At 52.9% G+C, this 26,036-nt stretch overlaps 12 protein-coding genes across 14 annotated transcripts, besides 9 other annotated features; 7 read left to right on the top strand and 5 right to left on the bottom strand.

The window, feature by feature from the left end:
- Window positions 1–596: 596 nt before the first annotated feature.
- EKO05_0006603 (uncharacterized protein) lies at window positions 597–1,808 on the bottom strand (the record flags this gene model as incomplete). Its single annotated transcript, XM_038946160.1, has 1 exon — window positions 597–1,808. The coding sequence occupies one exon, from the start codon at window positions 1,806–1,808 to the stop codon at window positions 597–599; it is 1,212 nt and encodes a 403-aa protein (XP_038798098.1).
- Window positions 1,809–2,433: 625 nt separating this feature from the next.
- Window positions 2,434–2,667: a dispersed repeat.
- Window positions 2,668–2,702: 35 nt separating this feature from the next.
- Window positions 2,703–2,904: a mobile genetic element.
- A 91-nt stretch (window positions 2,905–2,995) lies between these two features.
- Window positions 2,996–3,054: a dispersed repeat.
- Window positions 3,055–3,185: 131 nt separating this feature from the next.
- Window positions 3,186–3,223: a tandem repeat.
- Window positions 3,224–3,703: 480 nt separating this feature from the next.
- Window positions 3,704–4,337, bottom strand: EKO05_0006602 (uncharacterized protein; the record flags this gene model as incomplete). The annotated part of the gene is made up of 2 exons (XM_059636836.1): window positions 3,704–3,816; window positions 3,881–4,337. The coding sequence occupies 2 exons, from the start codon at window positions 4,335–4,337 to the stop codon at window positions 3,704–3,706; spliced, it is 570 nt and encodes a 189-aa protein (XP_059492819.1).
- A 500-nt stretch (window positions 4,338–4,837) lies between these two features.
- Window positions 4,838–5,381, bottom strand: EKO05_0006601 (uncharacterized protein; the record flags this gene model as incomplete). 2 transcript variants are annotated; one of them, XM_038940428.2, is made up of 2 exons in its annotated part: window positions 4,838–4,938; window positions 4,988–5,381. In XM_038940428.2, 2 exons carry the CDS (start codon window positions 5,379–5,381, stop codon window positions 4,838–4,840), a joined length of 495 nt encoding a protein of 164 aa, XP_038798097.2. The 2 variants fall into 2 exon arrangements, with proteins under 2 accessions (XP_038798097.2, XP_059492818.1); XM_059636835.1 differs by having other exon boundaries at window positions 4,838–5,381.
- Window positions 5,382–9,477: 4,096 nt separating this feature from the next.
- On the top strand, window positions 9,478–9,855 carry EKO05_0006600 (uncharacterized protein; the record flags this gene model as incomplete). The annotated part of the gene is made up of 1 exon (XM_038946158.1): window positions 9,478–9,855. The coding sequence occupies one exon, from the start codon at window positions 9,478–9,480 to the stop codon at window positions 9,853–9,855; it is 378 nt and encodes a 125-aa protein (XP_038798095.1).
- A 23-nt stretch (window positions 9,856–9,878) lies between these two features.
- Window positions 9,879–9,902: a tandem repeat.
- Window positions 9,903–9,960: 58 nt separating this feature from the next.
- Window positions 9,961–10,009: a tandem repeat.
- Window positions 10,010–10,380: 371 nt separating this feature from the next.
- On the top strand, window positions 10,381–10,695 carry EKO05_0006599 (uncharacterized protein; the record flags this gene model as incomplete). 2 transcript variants are annotated; one of them, XM_059636834.1, is made up of 2 exons in its annotated part: window positions 10,381–10,480; window positions 10,532–10,695. In XM_059636834.1, 2 exons carry the CDS (start codon window positions 10,381–10,383, stop codon window positions 10,693–10,695), a joined length of 264 nt encoding a protein of 87 aa, XP_059492817.1. The 2 variants fall into 2 exon arrangements, with proteins under 2 accessions (XP_059492817.1, XP_059492816.1); XM_059636833.1 differs by having other exon boundaries at window positions 10,381–10,535; window positions 10,582–10,695.
- A 251-nt stretch (window positions 10,696–10,946) lies between these two features.
- EKO05_0006598 (uncharacterized protein) lies at window positions 10,947–11,944 on the bottom strand (the record flags this gene model as incomplete). The annotated part of the gene is made up of 3 exons (XM_038940624.1): window positions 10,947–11,246; window positions 11,297–11,822; window positions 11,868–11,944. 3 exons carry the CDS (start codon window positions 11,942–11,944, stop codon window positions 10,947–10,949), a joined length of 903 nt encoding a protein of 300 aa, XP_038798093.1.
- A 477-nt stretch (window positions 11,945–12,421) lies between these two features.
- Window positions 12,422–12,465: a tandem repeat.
- Window positions 12,466–12,856: 391 nt separating this feature from the next.
- EKO05_0006597 (uncharacterized protein) lies at window positions 12,857–13,708 on the top strand (the record flags this gene model as incomplete). The annotated part of the gene is made up of 1 exon (XM_038946156.2): window positions 12,857–13,708. One exon carries the CDS (start codon window positions 12,857–12,859, stop codon window positions 13,706–13,708), a length of 852 nt encoding a protein of 283 aa, XP_038798092.2.
- Window positions 13,709–14,894: 1,186 nt separating this feature from the next.
- On the top strand, window positions 14,895–17,665 carry EKO05_0006596 (low-affinity phosphate transporter; the record flags this gene model as incomplete). The annotated part of the gene is made up of 5 exons (XM_038940559.2): window positions 14,895–14,977; window positions 15,054–16,254; window positions 16,300–16,644; window positions 16,691–17,468; window positions 17,520–17,665. 5 exons carry the CDS (start codon window positions 14,895–14,897, stop codon window positions 17,663–17,665), a joined length of 2,553 nt encoding a protein of 850 aa, XP_038798091.2.
- Window positions 15,402–15,459: a tandem repeat.
- Window positions 17,666–18,314: 649 nt separating the features above from the next.
- On the top strand, window positions 18,315–19,274 carry EKO05_0006595 (uncharacterized protein; the record flags this gene model as incomplete). Its single annotated transcript, XM_038946155.1, has 1 exon — window positions 18,315–19,274. One exon carries the CDS (start codon window positions 18,315–18,317, stop codon window positions 19,272–19,274), a length of 960 nt encoding a protein of 319 aa, XP_038798090.1.
- Window positions 19,275–19,712: 438 nt separating this feature from the next.
- Window positions 19,713–19,770: a tandem repeat.
- A 378-nt stretch (window positions 19,771–20,148) lies between these two features.
- Window positions 20,149–21,975, bottom strand: EKO05_0006594 (L-glutamate gamma-semialdehyde dehydrogenase; the record flags this gene model as incomplete). Its single annotated transcript, XM_038940605.1, has 2 exons — window positions 20,149–20,360; window positions 20,415–21,975. 2 exons carry the CDS (start codon window positions 21,973–21,975, stop codon window positions 20,149–20,151), a joined length of 1,773 nt encoding a protein of 590 aa, XP_038798089.1.
- A 911-nt stretch (window positions 21,976–22,886) lies between these two features.
- EKO05_0006593 (4-hydroxy-2-oxoglutarate aldolase) lies at window positions 22,887–23,384 on the top strand (the record flags this gene model as incomplete). The annotated part of the gene is made up of 1 exon (XM_038940311.2): window positions 22,887–23,384. The coding sequence occupies one exon, from the start codon at window positions 22,887–22,889 to the stop codon at window positions 23,382–23,384; it is 498 nt and encodes a 165-aa protein (XP_038798088.2).
- A 701-nt stretch (window positions 23,385–24,085) lies between these two features.
- On the top strand, window positions 24,086–25,996 carry EKO05_0006592 (uncharacterized protein; the record flags this gene model as incomplete). The annotated part of the gene is made up of 4 exons (XM_038940258.1): window positions 24,086–24,505; window positions 24,556–24,662; window positions 24,752–25,231; window positions 25,282–25,996. The coding sequence occupies 4 exons, from the start codon at window positions 24,086–24,088 to the stop codon at window positions 25,994–25,996; spliced, it is 1,722 nt and encodes a 573-aa protein (XP_038798087.1).
- Between the last annotated feature and the right edge of the window lie 40 nt (window positions 25,997–26,036).

Below are 26,036 nucleotides of genomic sequence, written 5' to 3'. Positions count from 1 at the left end.
ACAAGCTAGGACAATCGTTATTGGAGCTTGTCGTATCACTGCTACCGCCAGAACTTCCTTAAGTGACCATTTGACCTACGACGTAGGCACCAACCTACTCTGGGCCCTTGCCCAGATGAGTACGGGAATCATTGTAGCCTGCTTGCCGAACTTGCGGCCCATATTCGAGAAGATGGTACCAAAAAGGCTTACGCAAATCAACATACGGAGCAGCCCACACATCGGTACCGGCGGATCACCAACCACCCGACCAAATTCAATCACTGTTACAACGAGGCTCGATGTTGGTAATGTTATGTCTTCCCCAAAACTCCCAGTGCAGTTCCAAAATAGCAGCCAAGAACCCTGGTGTCTCACATTCGAGGTTGCACAGAGTGAAGTCGCCTGGCGGCAGCATACGTCTCTTCATGATGAGGGTCCACCGCCGGCTGTTGGGTGCTGCTGCCTCAGAGCTTGAGCGTTTGTGTCAACACATGCTGGCTTTTGATGGTCTTCCGATCTTGATGTTCCCCGATGTGTTCTGGTATGGCAGGTGGGAAGTCGTGTTACCTTAGAGATCCTAGCCCCCCTGTTCCCCTTCAATTTGCAAAACATTCTCATTTTAATCCACCGTCTTCTGTGACCACAAAGCTGGACCATCCTGCTGCCTCTACTTGCACAACCAGTTTACCCTTTGTCGCGACTACCAACTCAAACTCTTCCAGAAAGTCAACCGTCCTGCCTAGACCTAGCTGCCCTTCGCTGCCACAGCCAGCGACAAGCACTACATGCTCTCCCTCGCTGTTCTTCGCTGCGACTAGTACGTGCCCAAACCCTATCGCAACATCGAATGCTGTCGCATTGTTCCCGCCAATAGTTATGTTGAGGCATTTGACGTACTCATCCTGCTCAGCGTCGCACCAAACGATTGCCTTTCCCTCCAAAGCAGCATTGGAGTCATAGTTCTGTCTGTGCAGTACACCCAGTTCTCCATCGGTGCCCGGAGTTGACTGTCCCCACAGAAACAACTCACCATCTTCGCTGATAGCGGCAGTCATGTAGCCTCCCGATGCTATCTTGGTGATGCGAGTTTCGGAAAGGTAGGCCACAGGTTCGAATTTCGAGGTTCCTGTGTGTGGTCGGCCGGCGCAGGCTGGATACCGTGGGTCTGCGGTGCGTGTGTGCACTCTGCCGTATGCATCTAGAGCTGTTGCCGTTGTTGCATTCACAACGAGCTGAGTTGGGGTGAACGAAGCGAGGCACTCGGTGTCTGTGATGCTGTAGCAGTGATCTTTGAGCCCTTGCATGTCTTCGATACTACCTATCTCTGCTGTTCTTTTGTGGTTGTTTGCTTCTGCATGTTTGTCTGGAACAGGCCTGGTAGCGAGGAGGAGGGAGGCGTCGCTGCATATCCTGACGTCGTGGTGGAATGGCGAAGGAATACTTAGATTCGTAATGTCGCTGTACTGACTCCCTAGTTCCACCTTCTCGGCGGGTGTGCCGAAGATGCAGATCTTGTGGCCGAGAATATAGCCTCGTAGGCCGTCGTGCATGGTGCTGCCAAAGAAGCTCAGACGACATTGTGGGTCTGCAGAGAACGCATCGATGGAGCCAAGAGACGTCAGACGTTCTTGCTGAGAAGCATTCAAACTTGTCCCGCGATATATAGTTGCTTGGGCGTTGGTCGAATCGCACGTGGTGTATATCAGGTCGCACCACGATACCCAGAGGATGGAAATTTGCGTAGTGGTGTGGATTGCAGTTGGTGTGGTGGTCTTGTTTGCTGGATGGGACGGGTCAACGCCAAATCCGTACAATGTCTGCGTCATGGTGTTGATTTCTGTGCTGAAGCAGTCTTGTCGAAGCTTCGATCTCAATCAAGGTCTTTGTACTGCCGATTTCGATGGAGTCGTTTGAACCTGTTGTCAGTATCCATGCGACTACAAGGACGTCCACCTCTTCAGAATAGCAGCCACACCGTCAACCTCTCACAGTCATTTGTGGCGGTGCGTAACATCGGTGGATATCCGGAGACGCGCTCACTGACTCGGCGCTAAGCAGGGATCTACGCGTTTCTGTCAGCTCCACACGACACGTCCACACCGTTAAAGATCAACACTTCTACACATTTCTACATCGCCTTCATTTCTCCATTTCACCCACAACACGCAAGGATCTTCCCGCATTCCCTGAAACATGAACGGCGCTTCTTGAAACGTAGCTGCCTGTCGTGATGTCGATCTCTAGCCCGCATTGCAGTGATGTCATCGTTGCTGTACGAGGCAGGGATCCCATCAATCTCATCTCGTCTCCTATCTTGCATTTTTGAACACATCGGATCCTGAATTGCTGTGATCGGCGCTAGGATGCTGACAAGGAACACAGCGGATGAGAAAATCCTAGCAGATGCCTATTGATTCGATGAATCCCCCTATTCTCTAACGTCCGTTCGTACTATGGTCTCTGGCAAAAGTAGAGTCCCATGGCCAGTGCAATGTGGAGGAAAAGCAGAGGCTTAGCAAGTCCGACTTCTGAAGTTTTCTTGGCTTTACACCAATTAGCGGACATCTTCTCTCTTTGTTATTTGTAACAGCATCCGTGCGCGCTTGTTATAAATATTAATAGGTGCTTCCGCACAAGACCCACCGCACTGGCCATGGGACTCTGCTTTCGCCGGAGACCATAGCAATAGCCCGCTCGGTAAGCGCCCGATTCGCTGGTACACTGTGGTGTGTCCCATAAGTTCTGTTAGTAGAGCGCCGGAACAGGGATGTTTGGCTGTTTTATTAAGTGTGATATAGTCATACTTTACATACACATTCTAGTATTTTGTGTGACCCTGAGCGTAAATTACTGCCTGGCAACAATCCTTTATTGTACCTACTACCTTAGCAAGCAACTCAGGAGTAATTGAGTCCCACGCCTTGCGAGAGTAAGGTGCTTACTGTAGTGGGGAGGGGTAGATGGCTGAGATGACATTTAACAAGGAGACGTTGTGTGTGGGAAAATTAATCAGCATAGTATTATATACAAAATTAGGTGGGATTCGGTGTTATATAGATAATAGAGCTATTCGGCAACCTTCGGAACAACCCCTGTCGTACTAACAAAACTTATGGGACATACCACAGTAGACAATGCCATGAGGAGACGTATAGCCCAGCATTTATCTTCCGAGGACAGCGGGCCTGAGTCCTGCTGGGGTTTGTTTCCGTTTTTGTTTCTTTTTCTGCCTCTTATCTGTCACACTACTTCCTACTTAATTTGATACACTTGCTATCGTCTTGGCATTTGTTCTTAGCAGACTGCAGGCTTAGCGCCCTTTAGTTATCTTGTTTGTGTGCGATTTCATCGTATCCAAACGCTGACCTACCTCTTAAGCCCTGTACAGCACAGGTTTCTTAGGCAATAGCTAGCTCAAAAGAGAGCCTGTTAAGCATTCACAGCCTTTTCTAGCTAAGACTATAACGTAGATGTTTGGGCATATAGCGAAGTTTTGCGGCCGGACTATAGACCCCCCACATTTACAGGCGTCAAAAGTGCCCCCTGGGAGGCGGAAGTAAACTGTTTTACACGACGTAATTTAATATCAATTAATCAATCAACCTTCCAAGGACAATAAATTGGCTTTATGTTCAGCCTTAACTTGATTGATGTCCGTTCGTTCCATCTCCCGCCTCCGCGCGCACCGTCGTACGATACAGCACCCCTAAAGGACATGCCATCAGTCGGTCAATGCCGCAGCCATACCATGCCCAAGCGTTGGAAAAAAAGAAAACAGCGAACCCTTGGGCACCAAACCGCTGTATGTTGACTGCCACCACGATGCGAAGGAGCCTAATGTGACAGTTTTAGCTCCGCACCGAGCTTAATCTTACAACGCTCGGTACACGGTACGTACCTTCCATAGGCCCCAGCTCGGCAAAGCCCAACGATTCAACCACCCACGGTGCGATGATGACAAGCACGCCGAGCGCGATAATGGTGCACATGACCGGATGCTGGATGACGAAGCCTTCGATATCATTCGCAACGTTCCATGCTTTGTGGTAGGCATCGCGGATCGCAGGGCCGAGTTTGTCATGCGCGCCTTGCAGGGCAGCACCTAGCTTCTCCAGTACCTTCTCGGCTAGATACTCCTTCCATCCGTACGGGCCGACGATAACGTCAAGCTCCGCTCTCAGTTCCGTACCGGCCTTATTGGCACGGAGTATGGTGCTGACGACATTTCTGGCGACTTCGTCAAGTTGGCGGACGTCAGAGCTGCAGTTGAGCGCCTGTTTCTCGTCTGGGTAGATCGGGTCTTCCGGCGAAGTGCACATGATGCAGTCGATGATAGCGGTGATGAGAGCTGCCATTCTGTGTAATGCAGTGCTCGTTGTGAGGTAGGTATTGTGTCGGTAAGGCTGGTTGATAAGGTGGTAGGTTAAGCGCTGTGGCTTTTGCTGCGCCGCACAGTAAAAGCGAAGGTGAGCAAACAAGCGACCACTGCGAATCAAATTCCGCACGCCGTCGCCCTTGCCTTCTTCATAGGAAAGAAATTGTACAGTGTCGTGTAGTACCATCATGACCGTTTGACTGAGATCTGCGTCAATTTCATTGTCAGACTCTTGGAGATCCTTTTCTGAGGCAGTGAGTAAGGAGCACTGAAGGCATTGTACGCTATTTCCATCCATTTCCATGCTACACGTTCAAATCAAGCTGCATTACCCACGAGATGTGCCTCGCGTATTTCCGAGTTTCTGACCAGCCCAGTACACACGCCAGCCTGCCCATCCAAATTGAACATCCAACAGCTCTGAAAGCTTAGGGTGTTCCAAAATGACTCATGTCTCCTTTATCAGTCGCAAGGAGCTATCTACACTAACACTGTCATCCTCAGGTGCTGCAAGTAAGAGAAGAGGGTATTTGCCGGCACAAAACCACCGTAAGTAGATTCCCATGATGCAGCAAATGAACCTTTTGGGTCAGCTGTGGGGTTTAAAGAGCTTTGGGAAGGGTAGCGCACCAAGAGCAGGGCCCTTTGACGTAAAGCCTAATAGCTGGAGGACCCACGGAGCCATGATGTACAACACACCAAGAGCAACAACGAGAGAGAACAAGGGATGGTCTTTGGTGAATCCTTCGATCATCTGCGTGCCTCCCAGAGCCTTCTTGTAGGCTTCGCGGAAAACAGGACTAAATGTGTCGTGTGGATTTTGGACAACAGCAGTCATCTGATGCAGTGTATCTTTCGCAAGGTCCTGTGTCCATTCAACCAGGTTGTTCGTGGCGCCGAGTTTTGGGATTGCGCTGCTGTGAACTCCCGCTAGCAACTCGCTCATGAGGACAGACTGTGCTGTAGATGCAGTTGTAGTGAACGGTGTCAATTGACCAAGAATAGCTCTTAGACGGGCAGCCATACTGAAAGGGTGTGCGGGTTACTGCTGCGGTGTAGGAGGTGAGGTATTGATGAAGATATGTTAAGCGCCGGTGGCTTCGCTGCGCCGCGCAGCGGCGTAAAAATGAACACGGTCCGCAACGAAGGATCCCCGTACATTGCAAGGGTCAATAACTTTTTGGAATCAAGGCTAACAGGCTTACACGATATTCTAGCATCAAGTAGATTACGCGTTACTGCCCACTGAAACATTCACACAGTATCAGGAAGCTGCTCGCATTCTGACCACGTGAGAGTCCTATCGTTATGTCCGACTGCAATGTAACAAACCATTCACCACGTCACTTCTCTACTGTCATCATACGGTAGGGAAACAATGGATCCTTTACGTTTGTCTTTTCCAGAAGATCTCATGGTTTGCTTGAAGTCCCTCTCGCTATATCACTGCATTCGTTATCACTCCTTTGGGCCGATTGAGATCACCAACGACCCATCGTAGAAATGCCTTTAGAGAACGAGCGCCCTGGGATGTTCGCACCCCGCGATCAACAGCTATCTCGAGATTCATCGGCGAATGTGCCGCCGTTGGCATGTGGTCGACCAAATAAACGTCAACGTCCAGAACGAGAGCATTTTCGGCAAAGACGACAGGGTGGCCTCGAGCAAACACAGCGTGCGGCTGTTAGTGATCAGAGTCAGTATCGTGCGTATGCTCCAGGACTATCGGATAATGGACAATCGCAAATTTTCCCGTCGACGGCCCCGCAGGGAGTCAGTACTGGAGAGAACAACAGATCTAGCCAATGCATCGATGGAGGGGTGTACAAAGGCTCAGTCGCATTCGAATATTCTGGAACAAGCTCACAAAATCTTCAACGCGACGATCCTTCAACTGATCCGCGCCATACTGGTCACCAGCAATGGCCTTTAATCGTGCCGCCATCAAGGTTGCAACCTTCTCGTGAATCAACAACTCAGCCTCCGATTGTGCTTTCCCAGCATCGTCGCCTCAGCCCTCCATCATCTTTGCATTCTCGACGAAGTCATCATAGCAAACCCTTGGCGCACCTGCTACCAATGCATGAGACAGAACCTCCAGGAAAAATAACTTGGTATGTAACGAATCCGGATCCTGTGCCCCCAGATGCATTGCCTCTTTGCCCGATAGACTACTACACAGGAAGACCAGAGCATCGCGAGCTCCACTTCGGTGACGAGCAACCGGATATGTTCCCGTCGGAGGAAAGCTATCCAACATCTGCGCCCTTCGATGCGGTTGAAGCCAACTCAAGGGTTCTGAATAATAGGTTCTACATGGAATCGTATGGGATGATACAGCTCCCAAAAGACTTACCCTCTAGGGACGTTGCTGTAGACGAGGAAGAGGAAGAATATCTCCGAACACTTGCTTCAGCCATTCCTGCCTCAGTTCTGCATACAAAATCGACACCTGAAGCTGCACCAACAAACCTAGTCGATAGAAGTATTCAAGCGCATCGACCAGTCGCGACGATCTCAGATTACTACCAAGCGACAAGAGCCTGGAAGTTCGAACACGAAGAAGGCGTGGCCAACGAAGCTCTGTATCCTCAAAAGAGTGCGCTTGATTATGTTCAGACTCAGGCTAACAGTCCAGCTGTAACTGCGTTAGATACTGACAAAGGAAAATATGAAGCGATAGTGGGCTCTCTGGTGGAACGTCGATCGAGCCTTGAAGCAATCATCGGTCACTTCATCACAGAGAACTTGGAGAGAGCTGTGCCCACTGCGGCTGCGATATTGCAACACGGCGTAGGAAGTGAATTGGCAAAGCATTCTCATGATAAAACAACAAGTAATCAGCGAGTGTAGGATCTGGAAGAGAGAAGTGTCGATAATTGGTATTGTAGCAAATATCAGGAGATTGTGGTAGTGAGCTTCCCAGTATGGTGAACGTAATTTCTTTTGCAGCAATTTTCACTCGTGTTTATCTCATATACGAGAACTTCCGTGTAATAATTGCTGCAGAATTACCGTTTGCAGTCTAATCATACTATTCAACGCGGTGAGGTCGCTGCTGGTTGAGGTGAATTGCTCCTGCACTTAGCGTGATGACTGATATCTTTGTGAGCAGGCACTGCCGAGGTCTTGACGTCTTTCGCATCGCATTCGCTCTTAACAATGACAATATTCATCGATACACAACACTTCAGTCGCTCGACAGCTTCTGACCAGGGTAAGTAACGCGTGTGATCGATGTCGTCGCAATAAGAGCCCCTTCTCCACCGCAACACGCGCAGTTCGCTAGGAAAACCATAAGTGCGACCCTTTCCGAACATGCTCGCTCTGTGTCCGCACTAACACCGACTGCTCAAACAGCAACGTAGACACGCCTGTTCTCGCGTCTAAAAGGCGACGGACACAACCTCCGTCACATGAATCATCTCGGGACGATACCGAAGCGCCTCGGGACCAACCCGAAGCACCCCAGGAAGATGCAGGTGTGCATCTGGATTAAACGACTGATCCCACCGATCTGAGACTTCTGCTTATGAAGAGAGCCGTCGGCCCAGCATTGCAGAGGGTGAAGCAGACTCTGCTATGGGTATCACGCAGAGAATTTACCAACTGGGCAATCAACCTCCATTGAAGCGAACAACGTCCGCGTTTCCAGGAGGAAATTTCTACATCCAGAACCCTGGTCTTCGTTCTGACCGTACCCAGAGACGACCTATTGCTTCGATTCTTGGATATTCCCTACCAACGTTGGAAGTCATGCAAGCTCTCTTTGAGGAATGCTTTGACTCTGTACATTGGTTCTCACAGGTTATCTACGAACCTAGGTTCCGGCCTGCATTCGATTCTATCCAGGGTGGTCTCGCCTTTCCTTCGCAAAAATCATTCCTTCTTTTGCTGTTTGTAGTGCTCGGTATGGGCGCATGGTACAAATCTCGTAAGAGCAGGATTGACATGCAATTTCCAGGTGAGGGCTGGCACAGCTGGTCGCTCGCACTATTAAAAGTCACAGAGAAACAGCTTACAGGACTGATGGATCAAACTTCAGTTGCTTCTGTACAAGCGTGCATTCTTCTAGGCTCTTACTGTGTGTACCACGGAAACCCAAATCTGTCGTTCGCACTGCTGGGCGCAACGATACAAACAGCACAGGCCATAGATCTCCATCAGCAACCATTAAGAGGTACTCAGGCTAGCATTGAAGAAAGAAAGAGAGTGTGGTGCACGATTTATACATGGGACAGGTGTTAATCTTCGTGAGCTCTTACTAGCACAGGACCTGACCTACCGCTATGTCTGCTTCTGTGACTTATGGTCCGCCTCTCAGAATCAACGACAAAGGCTGTAATTTCACGCATCTCATCGATACGAGCGAGATGCGATTCTTCAGGGCAGGCTCTTCTTCAGGCGAAGATCCCTCAATCTGCTGTTCTATCTACCAACGAGAGTTGAACAAACTCTATCTGATCGCACCACCGCGGATTCAAACCGGTCTCTGGCCAAGAGCTCTTACCTAATGCGATTAGCGCTAAGCTCTGGTGGTATATTCACCTCAGCCTCCACTGATACAGAATCCCCTAAACAAAGAGAGTAATCTTAACCAACAAAAGAATGCAAACTAACCGGCCAGTGCGACAGTGACCACTGTATTCTCAGAAAGAGCACTAAAAAGTCTTTATATTAGTAGAGCCGCATTACACTCCATTTTGATCATGGTGAGCATGCACAGTGGGAACATAAGCCAATGACACAAATACCCTCCGCCAAGCATCTGTAGTATTATTAGGCATTGTTGTATGCATACTTTGGATCGAATTAATGCACGTATTCTCTATCTCCTTTCTCCTAATTTCACTTTTAGACTTCAGACGATCGGAATCAATGCTTACATGTCTCTCGAATCATCGTTTACTTTCCAAGACAATGAACTATCTAAGCTCGATCTCAACACACGGAGAAGCCTGAAACAACTCTAAATTAGAGTCACACAGAGCCATTGTCTCATCAACCACATCGTGCACAAGCTCCGGGCGACACCAGAATATACAAAGCCTCGATCTCCACTCTCTTCCTCTCCCCCCAAGAACCAAAACAAACCAGAAGCAAGACAACAGAGATTACCAATGGCAACCTACAGCTACATCCCCCCAGAATACCAACCGACCAAAACTATGCCCTCTACTACACTCTCCTCTGCCCCTCGATCGCAGCAATCCACTACCATGGAGTCGCACAAGCCTCACATACCCTACCGCGACACAGGCGCTGCTGGTAAGTGCATCTACGGACAGCCGCCGTCGTGGACGTTCAAGCCGTTACCCCCGTTTCCGTTTGAGCGTGTGCAGACGCTGGAAACGGAGCCTTTTGATGATGATTGCCACAGTATGACGACGCAGACTGGTGAAGACGATGCGCGGTTGGAGCAGAAGAGGGAGAGTAAGGTGATCAAGGCGGTGAAGAACCTGTCTCGGAAACTCACTGCGGCTGTTTCGAAGACGTAGGGTTGTGGGATGGTTGAGGAGGATGTGTGTGTGTGTGTTTGTGTGTGGTTTAGAGCGCGGGAAATAAATGGAATCCCTTTCGATTCATATTGGCAGGAGACTCGCTGACTGTGACTGTGACTGTGACTGTGACTGTGACTGTGACTGTGACTGTTAACCACTTGCAGCTATGTTTCTTTCCATCATCAAAGCATGCTTCAGTGCTCGCTCGTCGGGCTTCTCAACCATACACGTGCCTTCCCAACCCAACATCCACATCGCGTAACGTCATTCACCTCGCCTCCATTGACACCCACACGGGCACTGTGAGTGGACAAGGTCCACGCCTCCTTTTTCACCACTCCACGGGGAGACGTCAATGGTGTGTATACACGATGCTTCGCGGCCCTATAAAATATAACAAACCCTGGTCCGCTTGAACCTTGAAGCAGACCGGATTCCAAAGACCACGGCAACCGCATACACTCTCTCCAACGCGTATTCGAGAACAGAATGACTTCTTCACTGCGCTCCGACCCCACCACCATGCCCCGCCGCGTCTCCTTTGGCGCTACGCCTGCACCCTACCGCTCCCCAGACCCCTGCACACGCTCTGGATCGTCTCTCAAGACGGCCGAGCTGCAGCGTACGCAATACGGCCACGCTGCCACAACGTCTGTGACTGACTCGACGCTAGAACGGTTTGTGCCTGCTGGCAAGATGAAGACCATGGCTGATCTGGATAAGGAAGAGGAGGCGCGGATGACGAAGACGTACAAGGAGAAAGCGAAGAAGGGGGCCTTGGGGGTTGTGGACTGGCTTGGGAGGAAGATCACGGGTGGTGGGGGAAAGAAGGATTGAGGTGGTGAGCAGCTTAGTGACGATGGGAACGCTGAGAATGTACGAAAACCGGACGTATTGTAGAGCAAGGATACGTGGCGGAGCGTCTGGTCAAATCAAGTCAATTATGAGCTACTTACTCTGTAGCCTACCAAGCGAGTGGAGCGCCTATAAACGCCCTTCTAATTGATGTTTTGTGAAACGCCAGACACGGCAATTGTAGACCGTGAAGTGAGTCCAGATGTGGACTTTTAGATCGAACTGTGTTGTTTTTAGGCCCTTGCCCACTCCTCGGTCGCTGGAGCGTCCATGGCCACATTGCCTGGCAAACCTGTCCCGACTTGAGCATTGCCAGTCTCAAGGGCGCGTCGATTCTCAGGGCTTAGTGGAGTTGTCTCGTCATCGTCCTCCTGAAAGCGGTCTGAGTAGCGATTGGTGTCCGGCAAGTAATTGATGCGGCGTCGTTCGCCAGTGCTGCCGTGCTCTTCGGCGGCGATGAATTCCGATACTCGTTCTGGGGCGATCTTGTGCAACCAAGTCTCGCGTTGCGTGGGAATGGCAATGATGGCGAACTAAAACAAATCAGTATTTGAAGTGCAATGCTGGCTTCGAAAGCACCCACCGCCCATACTGCCACCAAACCCACGACTCCCATCAACAAGCCCGCAATATGCTGCTCTTCAGCCTTCCACGATCCCATGCAGCCGTTGGTCCGTCCGAACGACTCTTGGCAAGAGTCAGGCTTGTGGCTCTTGTCTGGGAACGGCCAGGCCATGTCTTTTGAGTTGGCGAAGCCGCAACAGTTGTACTGGTCTTGGATTGTCCGGATTGCACTTGAATCTTTGTGCCTGAAGAGGGTTTGCCATTGCCGTCGCAGTCCACAGTCCAGCTCCGAGGGTGGGGCTGCATGCGTGCCCAGCAGCGTAATAACGACGGTTGAGTAGATGAAGATGAAGAAGTTGGCGACGATGACGAATGGCGGGCGCTGGATTTCACCCCGCTCCATGTGGGCACGGCGCTCTTTGCGACGCGTGAGATCGTAACCGCACTCGAGGAGAAGGCCAGAAATGACGGGAAGAGCGGTCGTGAAGCCGGTGAGGGTATCAGAGATGGGCACAGAGAGGCGGTTGGCGCGAGAGCTTGCGTATCTGGCAAAGTGAGCAGACGACGGCGCGGCATCACGAGCAGCTTACCCTGCCATGGCGGTCGCAAAGACGAGGTATACGATGCTGATGAAGGTGACGATCTGTTTCCTGGTGTAGCGAGCCATGTTGGCGCAGGTGTTTCCTGAGAGGGCGGGGTACGCGTTGGTGAAGAAGCAGAAGCGTTGGTAGAAAAAGACAAGGAGATGGACGGGACGGGTGGGAGAGAGGAGATGACAGGAGCAGCAAGGTCAGTGTCGGAGTGAGTGTCTTGATCAACCGTCTCGTACGACGACTCCGCTTTCCAGCAAGGCGGATGAGACGCTCGAGCGGGGGAGCGATGGAGCGATGTAGCTCAGCAGGTACCTGGGTGCATGTACCTCACCTTAGATGCGCAGCGCACAGCATGACAATGAGGCAGCTACCACGGGTATTTGCTATGCACCTCGCGTGACGTGTGCAGGGCGAAGGCGCAGGCCGAGCATGTCGCACGCTGCTACAATTGGCGGCGAGGCGGCAAGTGAAGGAAGCAGCGTGAGCACCCCTGCCACTGTAAGCTGAGAAGCGAGAGAAGTCTTGTGATGGGTGATGGGCTGAAATCCTTGGCCGTTGCCGTTGCCTTGCCGTTGCCATTACGGTGTTCAGTTGCGTCGGGCTGCAACGCGTTTACCAATGAGAAGCCATTAGGACCGCATAGCGCGTCTGGCACAGAGCGCGGGCTCCTGTCTAAAATGCCATGGATCTCGATCGATTCCCCACACGCAACAAGGCAACATCGTGGGGCTTCATCACAACCGTAGCGCTCGTCGAGTGCGTCTTCTCCCATGCTCCACGCAATCTGGAGGCGCGTTCGCTGTCAATACAACTCAGCTCACGCCACCGGTTACCTCGAGCCAACGTGGCTGAGACGCGTGGACGACTGAGGAATGCGGACGTCGCGTGCGGCTGTGTGCTGTCCCTAGGCAAATGTCCCTTGTCCACACGATCGCAGTCACGACTATGCTAGAAGAAGGGTCTTTGGCCCGCTACGCGCCCTTTGTATGCGGGGGTGGCCCGTAGTATCTACGTATATACCCACCGACCTTCCCTTGTCCGGTTTTTCATTTGGCCGTCCCCTTCCTCCCCTTTGTTCTCAGACAACCGCCCATGTGGTTGTGGATCGCTGGCTGGTAGCACTTCACTTGTGCATGATGATGCTCTTTTCACCGCCAAGGTGCGACTTTCGCGTACCTTCCGCATCTGGACGGCAAACGGTTGCCGTCCCCTTCACTACTCAAACCCCATCTGTGCTTGCTTGGCTCGTCGACTCTCTATCCACGTCGCCCTCACCTCGAACCCGCGAACCCGCGAACCAGCCTTCCTCCGTACGCAGCTCTCACCCACACTCCTCTCCGCAACCATCCTCACCAAGCGACAACAAAGAACCACGAACCTCTCTCTCCTGTCCCATGTCGTTCGACTATGATTACTACCCGTGCGGCCCACGGTCACCTGCGTTTGAACCCATCTTGGGCAGCATCACCGAGGCCGCCGAGTTCGAAGATGCATCAGACGTCGAGGTCGAAGCTAAACCAGTCAGGCCAGCACTCACCAAGATCGACTCTGCCTCTCAGGATGTGCCCGAGGCCTTTATCCCTGACATATCCATTGGTGTGCCAGAGCTCACGACCAAGACTGCCAAAGGCACGGTCATCCAATTTGCGCGCATGACGACAGCCAAAGCCACTTCAGTTCGGCGCGTGCTCCGCAAAGTGCTTGAAGCGGACAAGGTGCGCCGTCGCAAGGCCCTCAAAGTCTACCTCAAGGCCCTTACCTTCTTGCGCTACATGCTGAAGGCCCACGACCGCTACGGATCCGCGATGATGACGACCGGCATGTACATGCCGCGGTGAAGGAAGACTTGGCCTGACCTAAATCATTTACGAGGACCTGTTTGGCCGATTTCTACGATTATGCATGAGTGTTTTTGGGTTGCAGCATTGCACGGCGTTCTATACCCAATGGCATTTGGGTCGCGGGAGGAAGAACACAAGACTGCCGTCTCCTTTTACGCTTCAAATCACATGCGACGCCTTGGTTGCAGCATCTGACGACAGATAACTACGCGATTTTTCACCACCCACCCCGTGCCTTGTTTTTCTACGACGTGAGTGCGCGTTCTTTTGCTTGGAATCAAATCCATCTTTGAGGTTGGGCAAGAAGTCTGGTGTTGCTGCCCCTTCCCAGATCACTTCCTGGCTTTCGAGGGTACCTGCCTCGTGCAACGCTTCACCGTGCCGATTGGAGGTCTGACGTGTCTTCACTCGAATCAGATCCCAATCGCATCCCGCTGTGGAGCCTACTGGTGCTCTCACACGGTCGTCCGCAACCGTTGATTTTCAGAAGCCCAGTCGAGCCGCAAATTTGAGCCTGGCTGCGATGGATGACGTTGGTTGTGCGTGGACTTGGCTAACCTCAGTCGGCCAGTTGGTCAGCTAGCGCGGCTCCACATGGAAGGGCCCGGGCGGTGTGCCGCTTGTTGGCGAATCTTGTCAACTTAAATGTCGTGAACGATAGCAGCAGAGGTAACGTGGCTGTTGTGAGGGCTGCAGGGTTGGCCTCGCCTTGCTCAGGTATCTGCATCCATCTGCGTCGAGGTGTGGCCGCTGGGCGCGCACCAGGACGGCGAATCATCCACGCACGGGGTACGGTGCTTGGCCTCTGATGCACGTCACAACCAAAAGCTGAAGAAGCCATTTGCAACGCCAACGACCCACCAATCCCCGCCGACGTGAATTCCCTCTGGCTGCACTCCGAGGCCGCTCTCACTCTCGCACCTGACCCAGACCCAGACCATCATCTGCACGAATGCCCTAGTCTTCCCGCACCTGCGCTCCGCATTGACGCTCTTTTCGTCCCGCTCAACACCCAGCCTCCACCCTGGACCGCTTTGCAGCCCACCGCGACAGCCTGCCCGAACAAGCCTTTGAGCTCCACAACCTGCCCAGCGAGGGAGAAAGGACCCAGACTCGGGCGCGCGAGAGCAACAGAGAGCGCAAAAGACGGGAGAAGCTCGAGCAGCTTCACGAGGCCGACGAGATGAAGTTCTCCCACAGCCTGCAGTTCAACGCGGTGCCGGACTGGAGCAACCACTACGTCGCCTACAGCAACCTGAAGAAGCAGTACGTCTTGCCGGTGACGGAGCTGGGGAGCGTGTTTCCTGGCGGTGAGGAGGCTGACGAGCAATGCGCTGTGTAGGATCTACAGTCTTGAAACACAAATCAACCAGAAAAACACTGCGGCCACTGATGCCGAGTCGTCGCCGCTGCTGAACGGCGCCGCAGATGACCCAGACAAGGCCTTCACCAATCTGCTCGATGCTGAGCTGGAGAAGGTCACTTCCTTCTACCAGCTGAAGGAGGCCGAGATCTACGGAGAGCTGGATGCTCTGATCAACGATGAGGCAGGCTATGAGCGTGGCCAAGAAGAACTCGACCAAGAGCAGCAGAATGCGCCGCCCGGGAAGCAGACACGCAGCACTAGCGTGTTCAAGCAGATTGGCTTCAACCGACCGCGCGCAACGAGCACAGTGAGCGGGCGATCAACCGGCGACGGACACGACGATGACGACGACGACGACTCAGACGTCGACGCAAACGAGACGTCAAGGCTGCGGCAGAAAAGCCCTGACGGCCAGCGTCGGCGACGACGCACAACAGACGAGAACAACAATTCTGATGGTCTCTCCTCGAAGCGCAGAACAAGCGTGGCCTTTGATGACTACAATGACATGGCATTTTCCGCACTATACGACGAGGGTGTATCCTTGAAGAAGCGCACCGTCAGCGTATACGTCTCTCTCTGCGAACTGCGGTCGTTCATCCAACTGAACAAGACCGGTTTCGAGAAGGTCTTGAAGAAGTTCGACAAGATTCTGGACCGCAAGCTCAAGAGCCAGTACCTCAACCAATACGTTTACCCCGCATACCCGTTCCAGCAGAGCACAATGGACAAGTTGACGCAGAAGTTGGAGCACGTTGAGCACGCCTACTCGCAGATCTGCACCAAGGGCAATGTTGCAGAGGCGAAACGCGAGCTGAGGCTGCACCTGCGAGAACATGTAGTATGGGAGCGCAACACAGTCTGGAGGGAGATGATCGGCATCGAGAGGAAAGCACAAGCTGCGAACATTGGCATCACACAGACTCTGCTCGGCCGCGACGTCAATGCAGGGCGAGTACGACGCCAGGGAGATGAGAACGCCTCTGAGATCAAAGAGGTGGTCACGCCTATAGGGAGATACAGGTGCCCCCAATGGCTCATCAGCAAGACATTCTGGACCCTGGTGGCATGTATAGCAGTGTTTGTCGTATTGTTGGTGGTTCCCATCATGGAGAAGCCAGAGCAGCAGAACTGCTTAGCTATGGTCATCTTCGTCAGCGCGTTGTGGGCAACTGAGGTACGCAACAACTCCTGTATGCTTGCCCTATGCTAACATTCACAGGCTATTCCACTCTTCGTCACATCACTCCTCGTACCGTTCCTGGCAGTAACCCTCGACGTTGTACGGAGCGATGTTGAACCGCACAAACGACTGGGCTCCAAGGCGGCAGCTGGCTACGTGTTTGCGGCCATGTGGACACCAGTCATCATGCTCCTTCTTGGAGGATTCACAATCGCAGCCGCCCTCTCAAAGTACAACATTGCAAAGATGATGGCTACCTTTGTTCTGAGTAAGGCCGGGACAAAGCCAAGGACGGTTCTCCTCACGAACATGTTCGTCGCCATGTTCGCTAGCATGTGGATCAGCAATGTCGCCGCACCTGTACTGTGCTTTTCCATTATCCAGGTATGCTACTAGCCCCAAGTCTATCGCAATCATACTAACAGGTCAGCCTATTCTTCGCAACCTTCCAGCCGACTCCAACATGACAAAGGCACTGCTCCTCGGTATTGCCCTAGCATCCAACATTGGTGGCGCTGCATCCCCGATTGCCTCACCGCAGAACCTCATCGCGCTTCAGAACATGAACCCTGAACCGTCATGGGGCCTCTGGTTCTTTGTCGCGTTGCCTGTGTGCATCATTTCCATCCTTCTGATCTGGGGTCTGCTCGTTCTTACCTTCCAGCCAGGCAAAGGCACTACAATCGTACCTATCCGACCCATGAAGGACAAATTTACAGGCGTTCAGTGGTTTATCAGCATCGTCACGGTCGTAACCATCATTCTTTGGTGTGTAAGCCATCAGCTGGAGGAAATTTTTGGCGACATGGGCGTTGTGGCCATCATACCACTTGTGCTGTTCTTTGGCACTGGCATACTTACAAAGGAGGACTTCAACAACTTCTTGTGGACCATCATCATCCTCGCTGCCGGTGGTTTGGCGCTCGGCAAATCCGTCAACTCGTCCGGTCTGTTGCACACTATTGCCGAGTCCATCACCAGCAGCGTCGAAGGCATGAGCCTGTATGGAGTACTCGTTGTCTTCTGCGGTCTGATCCTGGTCATCGCGACTTTCATCAGTCACACTGTCGCGGCGCTCATTGTGCTCCCGCTTGTGCAGCAGGTTGGCCAGAGCATGTCGGAGCCGCACCCCAACCTTCTCGTCATGGGCGCCGTCCTCATGGCAAGTGGGGCTATGGGTCTACCTACGAGCGGCTTCCCGAATATGAGTAAGTCCTCGCACCATTTTCGATGATCAAACTTGATCTAACGTGTCGTAGCTGCCATCATGATGGAGGACCAGCGGACTGGACAACGCTACCTCGAGGTCAAGCACTTTCTCACCCGTGGTGTTCCTGCCTCAATTGTTACCTTTGTTGTTATCATCACTGTAGGCTACGGGCTCATGCTCGCGGCAGGCTTTTAAGCAATATCTTTCCTGTTTCCATGTACAAAGTCCTGCACCTTACCATTTGCTGCATGCGACATCGCGTCGCGGAACCGGCGTTCTTGCATTGTTAGAAATCAGTTGTAGGAGTAGAATGTACCAAATCGCACGCATAGGCTACTTAGGCCTCCTACGCTAGTCAGCCATGCTCCATGCATTTCACCATCGTGCACAACGGTTGGCCCAAGTCTTTTCACGCTAAGCGAGACGCCGAGACAACGAGACAACGAGAGACGGACGATCGAGGGAGTAAAACGTCCTTTCGAGCTGCATCGAGTGCTAATCTCCGTAGCTTTACTAATATGTTTTTCTGTTCTACCGTGACAACAGATTTGAGGTGACAGTTCAGGCTGTAAGCTAATACTCTTCGAGCTTTCGTGTAAGCTGACAAGCAAAAGCTTAGCTGTGTATGGCAATGGATTGCTCAGCGGATGAAGGCGACGTCGGGCCTTGGTATGTACTTGCTTGCACATACCGCTGCTACGATGAGTACAAAGAGGATACCGACCCTCGCTTCTAAAGCTATCAGTATCGACATAGCATCATCGAAACTCTACTTCCTATCCTACGACAACTCCCTCATCAACGATATCCTCAACCACAGCAGCCAGTCCCTCAATTCGTGAACATGAACGCTCTCCTCACCACTTTCCTCGCCACGATGACGTCCTTATTATTTGTCTCGACCCACGCCTCCAATGTTCGTACCATCCACCAATTCCCCAACCCAACATGGCTCGAGAACATTGCAGCTATGCACAACGGATCGGTTCTCGTCAGTATCCTCGGTAAACCAGAGGTCCACATGGTCAACCCATCGATCACACCCTCATCCGACACCCTCGTTGCAAGCATCCCAGCCGTAAACGCTATCCTTGGCATCACTGAGCTCTCAGACAACGTATTCGCCGTTGCTGTCGGAAACGTCACGCCAGCCAACGTCCCAGTCCTCGGCTCCTTCGGCGTGTGGTCGATCGACCTGAAGCACAAGCACGAAGCAGCAAAAGTGCAGAAGCTAGCCGACACACCGAACCTGAACATGATCAACGGTCTCGCTGCACTCGACCACCGCACTCTGCTTCTCGCGGACTCATTGGCAGGCAACATTGCGTCGCTCGATGTTCGGACGGGCGAGACGGCTATCTGGCTCGGAGACGAGAGCACAGCGAGTAACGCCTCGGCACCTGGTCTTCCCTTTGGCGTCAACGGCATCAAAGTCCACAGCGGGCACGTGTACTACACCAACACAGTGCGAAACTCGCTGAACAGGATCCGCACATCGTCCAATGGAACAGCCATCGGGGACGTAGAGATCCTGGCACAGGGCGAGGCAATCTCCGTGCCTGACGACTTTGCCGTTCTGAACGATGGAACCGTGATCCAGGCACGGCCCATGGGCAACGAACTGGTCAAGGTGGGCACAGATGGAAACATACAGGTCCTCGCGAAAGTCGCGGGCGTCACTGCTGTGGCGATTGGGAGTGCGCACAGGGATACGACGACTGCCTATTTGAGCTCCATGGGTGGATTCAGCGCTGATGGCAGTGTCGAGAGCGGCGGAATGGTCCTTGCGCTGAAGCTGGAGTGAGGATGCGTGTACATCTATCTTCGGGTAGAATTGAATATGTCGACAGCTCTAGAGAAGTAGGTTGAGGTTACGACAAAGCGGAGATCTACCTAGCTGCTATCGCCATCAGAGTTTGCATTGAAGCAACAAAAGCCAGTTCCTGCCAACACGTCTGCTCTTTCCTCTTTAGACACACTGTAGACATCTACGGCGCCGAACAGGTTCTTTTTCGGTTCCTGGGACACTGGACGTCTTCGGTAAACAACGAGGCTGGACATGGATGCTTCTATCTGGTCATTGGATTTACCTCTGCTGTTCCTGCTACCTAGACGATACCCCTCTACTTCCAGCGCTTGATGTAGACCCTCTTACCCTCTCATCGCCTCCACTACAGCCTTGAGTAATGCAGCTTAGCTAGAGATACATCCAGCGCTTGATAAGGTGGCCAGGCAGGGAGAAGTAGATGTAGAGGTAGAGGTAGAGGTAGAGGTAGAGGTAGAGGTAGAGGTAGAGGTAGCATCAAGGTCACACAGCTGTGCCATGCAGTTCGATTGGAGGCATTGCGCAGCAATGTGAAACAAGTCCAGACGTCTCACCAGACCAGACACATTGGATTTGCACGATGCGGTTGAGTGGAGAATCATTATGGTTGGATTACAAACCACCGGGAGAAATGCTAACATGACCTTCTCTAATCGTACTCGTTCCAACTCCTGAACACATGCAGAAAAGCTGCATAACAAAGAAGTTCCTTTTTGCTCCCCGCGATGCCGTGTCGTTCATTGCTTCGTTCTTGCTTCTAACACTGCAACACAAAGGCCATCGAGCGTTACGTGCTGCGGCGCAAATCCAGCTCGAACTCGTGAAAATCGTCCGTCAGATGGACATGAAACATTTAGTGCTGGGCGCCCTTGACGTCCTCGCGGTTCTCGGCCGGCTTGTTGCTGGGATACAAGAACTCGGTCTGGGGGAAGAACTCCTCCTTGATAAGGCGAGGGGAGGTGAAGCGGAGGACAGGATTGGAGGAGCCGGCTTTGTCGTTTGTGCCTGAGGCGCGGGAGCCGCCGAAAGATTGCTGCCCGATAAGGGCGGCTGTTGTCTTGCAGTCTGGGATTTTGGTCAGCGATTTGTTACATGTGAGAGTGGATGGGAGAGGCTTACTGATGTAGAAATTGCCGGCGGAGTAGCGGAGAGTGTCCTCGGCTTCGCGGATAGCAGAGCGGTCGTTGGCGAAAACGGAGCCTGTCAGGGCGAAGCCGCCACCGGCCTGGTCAACCTTCTGGAGGATGTCCTTCCAGTCAGCGTCCTTGTAGACGTGGATAGCAAGGACAGGACCAAAGATCTCGTAGTTGAAAAGCTTGTGGTCAGGGGAGTCGGAAAGATAGACTGTAGGCTTGACAAAGTAGCCCTTGGAGTCGTCGTAGGTTCCACCAGCAATGCACTTGAGCGAGGGATCGGCATTGGATTCGTCAATGATCTTCTTGATCTTGTTGAAAGAGCGGTCGTGGATGACAGGGCCCATGAATGCAGAGAGATCCTTGTCGGGGTTACCGATGGTGATCTCGTTGACATCCTTGACGAAAGCGTCGAGGAATTCCTTGGAACGGGACTCGGGGAGGTAGAGACGGGAGGTGGCAGAGCACTTCTGTCCCTGGTACTCGAAAGAGCCGCGGATCGTGTGCTTTACGGCAGAAGGAATATCGCCAGTTGGGTGGATGAGAGTAAAGTTCTTACCGCTGGTCTCACCGACCATGCGTGGGAACTCGCGGTACGTGCCTTTGCCAATTCCCTCACCAATGCGAGCACAGAGCGAGCGGAAAACATCCGAGGAACCAACAAAGTTGATACCAGCAAAGTCGCGGTGGGCGAAAACGACATCGTTGATGACCTCTGGGTCACCAGGAATGAACTGGATGACGTCCTTGGGGAGACCAGCCTCCAGTAAGATCTTGTAGACAAGGGTGGAAGCGTAGATGTTGGATGGAGATGGCTTCCAGAGAACGACGTTACCCATCAGAGCAGGCCCAGCAATTAGGTTACCGCCGATGGCTGTGAAGTTGAAGGGAGAAACAGCGTAGACGAAACCCTCAACCGGGCGGTAGTCCATGCGGGACCACATGCCGTCCGAACCACGATCGGGCTGGCGAGACAAAATCTCAGCAGCATAGTTGCAGTTGAGACGGAAGAAGTCAGCCAGCTCAGCAGCGGCGTCCACTTCGCCCTGCCAGATGTTCTTGCCCTGGCCGAGCATGGTTGCAGCAATGAGCTCATAACGGTATTTCCCCGCAACAAGCTCCGCAGCCTTTAGGAAAATGGAAGCACGGTCGACAAAGAGAGTTTTCTCCCATATCTTCTTGGCCTCCAGAGCTGATGTGATGGCATCTGAGGCCTGCTCCTTGGAGATGAGAGGGTAGTTTGTGAAGACGGTGTCCTTCTCTGCGGGGATGGGCTGATCCCAAGATTCAGCAGCGGGCTGAGATGTGCCGTTGAGGAAGATTTCAGACTTGAGAGGAAGCTGAGATCTGAGTCTCTTGAGCACCTTGACAAGCTCGGTGCGCTCTTCTGAGCCTTCCTTGTAAGTAGGGTTGGGCTCGTTGCGTGCAGCAGGTAACCTGAAGGGTACTGTGACGTTGGTGCGAGCCTGGAGGCAAGCAAGGCGAGGCGCCTTGATCAAGGGCCGCCGTGTGGTACGGAGAGATGTGATGGTGCGAATGCTCGACATATTGAGGACTTTTGTGAGAGGACTCGAAGGTTTGAGGCTGCTCGGTCTCTCAATGCTGGGCCTCTGCCTTTTGAGTATGCACAATGAGGGGTCTGGTGGAGAAGCTCCATAAAGGACCGGTTCGCATCCCGTTCACGAACTCTGGCTTAGCCGTTGATTGCCGCGTGATAGACACAGGTTACGTTTGCTGAAAGCGTTGTTTGGATTGCCGATATCGTCAAAGGTCTCATTCGGGTGCCAGCCCGAGTATACCAAAGGTTGAGTCGAAGCAGCAACGGCCAGCAATGCGAGAGGCTTATGAGAGTACAATAAATACTGCGCGAAGAGGCTCAAGTAGACTGCAAGTAGCATCGCTATACCCGTCCATATCCCTCTGGGTTCATTCTCCAGTTCTTCCGGCTGGTGTCTGGTGCCCTGCCGTTACTCTCTTCGACCCAAAGACAGACAAAGTCGATTTTGAGAACCAGGCACGCTACTTCCACTACCTCTCTACCACAGGGCTCGCAGGCCTTGTGGTTCTGGGTACAAGTGCAGAGGCTATGCTGCTTACGCGGGAGGAGCACAAAGCGTTGACCGCGACCGCGCGGCGAGCCGTAGGCCTTCGTTTCCCATCATGGCGGGTGTGGGGTTGCACAGCACCGCACAGACGCTGGAGTTCATATCTGACGCCGCTACGGCTGCAGCCGACTCCGTCCTCGTTCTGGCTTGCTGTTACTTTGGTATGTAGCAACCAATTATCTGAGTTGCAAAGAAGCAGCGACTAGCCTGGTCTCAAAGGTGGCGCTACCACACCTCAGGTTCTGGACAGCTTCTACGGCCAGGCTGCGGCTCGCAGCGAGTTGCCTATCGTCATCTACAACTTCCCCGGCGTGTGCAATGGCGTCGATCTTTCTTCAGACTTCATCGAAGCCATGGCCAAGCGCCACAGCAACGCCGTGGGCGTGAAGCTGACGTGCGGCTCCGTAGCCAAAACCACGCGCCTCGCAGCTGCACAGCCCAAAGAGAAGTTCGCCGTCTTTGGAGGCCAGGCAGACTTCATCGTCGGTGGTCTGAGCTCAGGCTCGTCTGGCTGCATCGCTGCTTTTGCCAATGTTGCTCCTCGATGCATCGTTCGCATCAACGAGCTCTATCACCAGAGCAAGCACGCAGAGGCTCTGGCCCTGCACCAGAAGACTGCACTGGCCGAGCACGCTATCAAGGGCGGCATTGCGCCTACAAAGTACGCTGCGGCGATACACAGCGCTGCCTATGCCGGTATTCAGGACGCACCCGCCAAGATGGCACCGCATAGGCCCTACGTTGCGCCAGCCACTGCCGTCCGAGACATGGTCAAGTCGAAGACAGCAGAGGTTGGGAGGATTGAACAGAGCCTGCCTCTGATCAACAGGCCTATCTCTCCAAGGATATGATAGCACGATGTTGTCGAGTCTGGGTGGGTCATAGATAATCATCAGTTCAGCAATTGCATTCCTTTACCTTCGCGCTTCCACCATCTTGGCAGCTTTGATACCTTATTGCATTTCCGCGCGGATACCGAGTGATCGCAACCTCAAGCCTGGGCGCAGTCAAAATGCTGTGGCTTATTTACACGTGGGAGGCTAGACTCAGATAGGATCCGGCACGAGAACCGAAGATGTATGAGAGCGACAGTGACGGTTCCGTGGCGTGGCACGAGAGTGCTGGCTGACCCTTGGCATGTCCATGGCAGACCCTTGGCTGACTCCTACGTTGGTCTGCATGTGGAGACGCGAATCGAGTGCTTACCCCAGAAAGATCCCTGTGTCTGGCCCACTCGCCACGCTCGGCTATCCCCAAAGTCCTCTAGACGTGACAGACACCCAGAGACACCTAACCCAGGCCGGTGGTATGGGCGAGATTCGCAGGGTCCACGCTTCGTAGCCCAAATTCCCTTGATTGGTTGTGCCAGCGATATCAACACTATCCCATCACAGCAGGATTACAGGGCGACCGTGATCTTGACCTTCACCCTGGTTTTTATTAGGGCAGCCCATCCACCCATGAGCCACCTCCCGGACCCATCGCCTTCACCGTTTCATTTCACTCCGCCACGCTTCATTGTATCTTGACATAGCTGTCACGTGCGGACAGGATGGCTGACAGCAAGGCCTACGAGGTCAACGAGAAGTCTGCCAAGGCCTTATCAGATGTCCGAGCCAAGGACGGGGGCATCTACCGTATCCAGACCGAGCACAGCGTCGTCCAGGGCCATGTCGACAATGCCGACCAGCTGCAAAGACACTTGGGTAACCGTCAGGTCCAGTTGATCGCCATTGGCGGTTCGATTGGAACTGCCACCTTCGTCTCAATTGCCAGTGGACTGGTCAAAGGCGGACCCGGAAGTCTGTTCCTCGCCTACGCCATCTACACATGTATGCTTGGTCTTGTCAACAACGCCATGGCAGAGATGTCGTCTTTCATGCCCGTCACTGGTGGCTTCATCCGCATGGCAGGCCATTGGGTTGACCCAGCTATGGGGTTTTGGGCTGGCTGGAACTTTTTCCTTTACGAGGTAGTGCCACACGGTACCAATGTTGCTTTGCCGCTAACATTTCTTACAAGGCAATTCTCATCCCCTTCGAAATCAGCGCGTTGAACCTGGTACTCAAATTCTGGAGCGACGACATTCCAGTCGCCGCAGTTGTCGCCGTCTGTATCGTCTTGTACTTGTAAGTCACCCCACCCCACCCCCTGAATGCCTCCTGGCTCTTCTTGATAGGAGTGCGTGTGCCAAAGCAGTAGCTTACTGTGCCTACAGTGCCATCAACGCGTTCGTTGTAAAGGCGTACGGAGAGGCTGAGTTCTGGCTTGCTCTTGGAAAGGTGCTTCTCATCTTGATCGTCTTCTCCTTCACCTTCATCACTATGGTCGGCGGAAACCCAAGGAAAGACGCCTACGGCTTTCGCTATTGGAAAAACCCTGGTACTTTTGCCGAGTATAATACCACCGGTGAGCTTGGTCGATTCGAGGGTTTTCTCGGCTGCCTGTGGAGCGCTGCCTTCACCGTTGTCGGTCCTGAGTATTTGTCCATGCTTTCTGGAGAGGTCAAGCTTCCCCGGACGTACCTCAAGAACGCCTATAAGGTCACATACGCTCGTTTTGCTTTCTTCTTCATCGGTAGTGCGCTTTGCGTTGGTATCGTCATCCCCTACAACGATTCGACTCTCCTGGAGATCATGTCTGGCGCGGCCGGTGGTGCCGGTACTGCCGCTGCCTCACCCTATGTTATCGCTATGAAGTACTTATATATTCCCCAGCATCACTCCGCTCCTACTAACTGTCGAATAGAAACCTGGGAGTCAGCGGTCTTCCCCACTTGACCAACGCCCTTCTGTGCACGTCCATCTTCTCCGCCGGAAACGCTTACACTTACTACGGAACCCGTTCGCTGTACGGTCTTGCCCTTGAAGGCCAGGCGCCGAAATTCCTGAAGAAGTGTACAAAGAAGGGTGTCCCGTTCTATTGCCTGCTTGTCACCATCTGCTTCCCCTTCCTCGGCTTCCTGAACGTCAACGCTGGATCGGCAAAGGTGCTTACCTGGTTCACCAACATCATCACCGGTGCTCAGATCATCAACTACATCGTTATCTGCATCACATACCTCTTCTTCTACCGTGCTGTCAAAGCCCAGGGCGTTGATCGCAAGGCTATGCCTTACTACGGATACTTCCAGCCCTACGGCACATGGATCAGCATGATCTTCTTGATCCTCGTTCTTGGTTGCTACGGATATGGTACTTTCCTTCCCGGCAACTTCACCGTGGTTGGCCTCTTCACATACTATATGATGGTTTTCATCGCTCCCGTGCTGTTCTTCGGCTGGAAACTCCTCAAGCGCACAAAGATGGTTGAGCCGCATGAGGCTGATTTGGTCTGGGAGAAGGCATACATCGATGCGTACGAGGCTTCGTTCGCTGAGGAAGCCAAGGGCTTTTGGCAGGAGATTCTTGAGATGCTCATGTGCGGTATGAAAGGTCGCAAGAAGGACAGCGAATACGCCTAGACGAAGCATTCGATGGCGAAACGCCGGTTTCAAGGTCGAC

This window comes from Ascochyta rabiei, chromosome 10 (assembly GCF_004011695.2).
Source record: "Ascochyta rabiei chromosome 10, complete sequence".
Classification (NCBI taxonomy): Eukaryota; Fungi; Ascomycota; class Dothideomycetes; order Pleosporales; family Didymellaceae; genus Ascochyta; species Ascochyta rabiei.
This window is presented reverse-complemented; position numbering and strand designations above follow the sequence as displayed.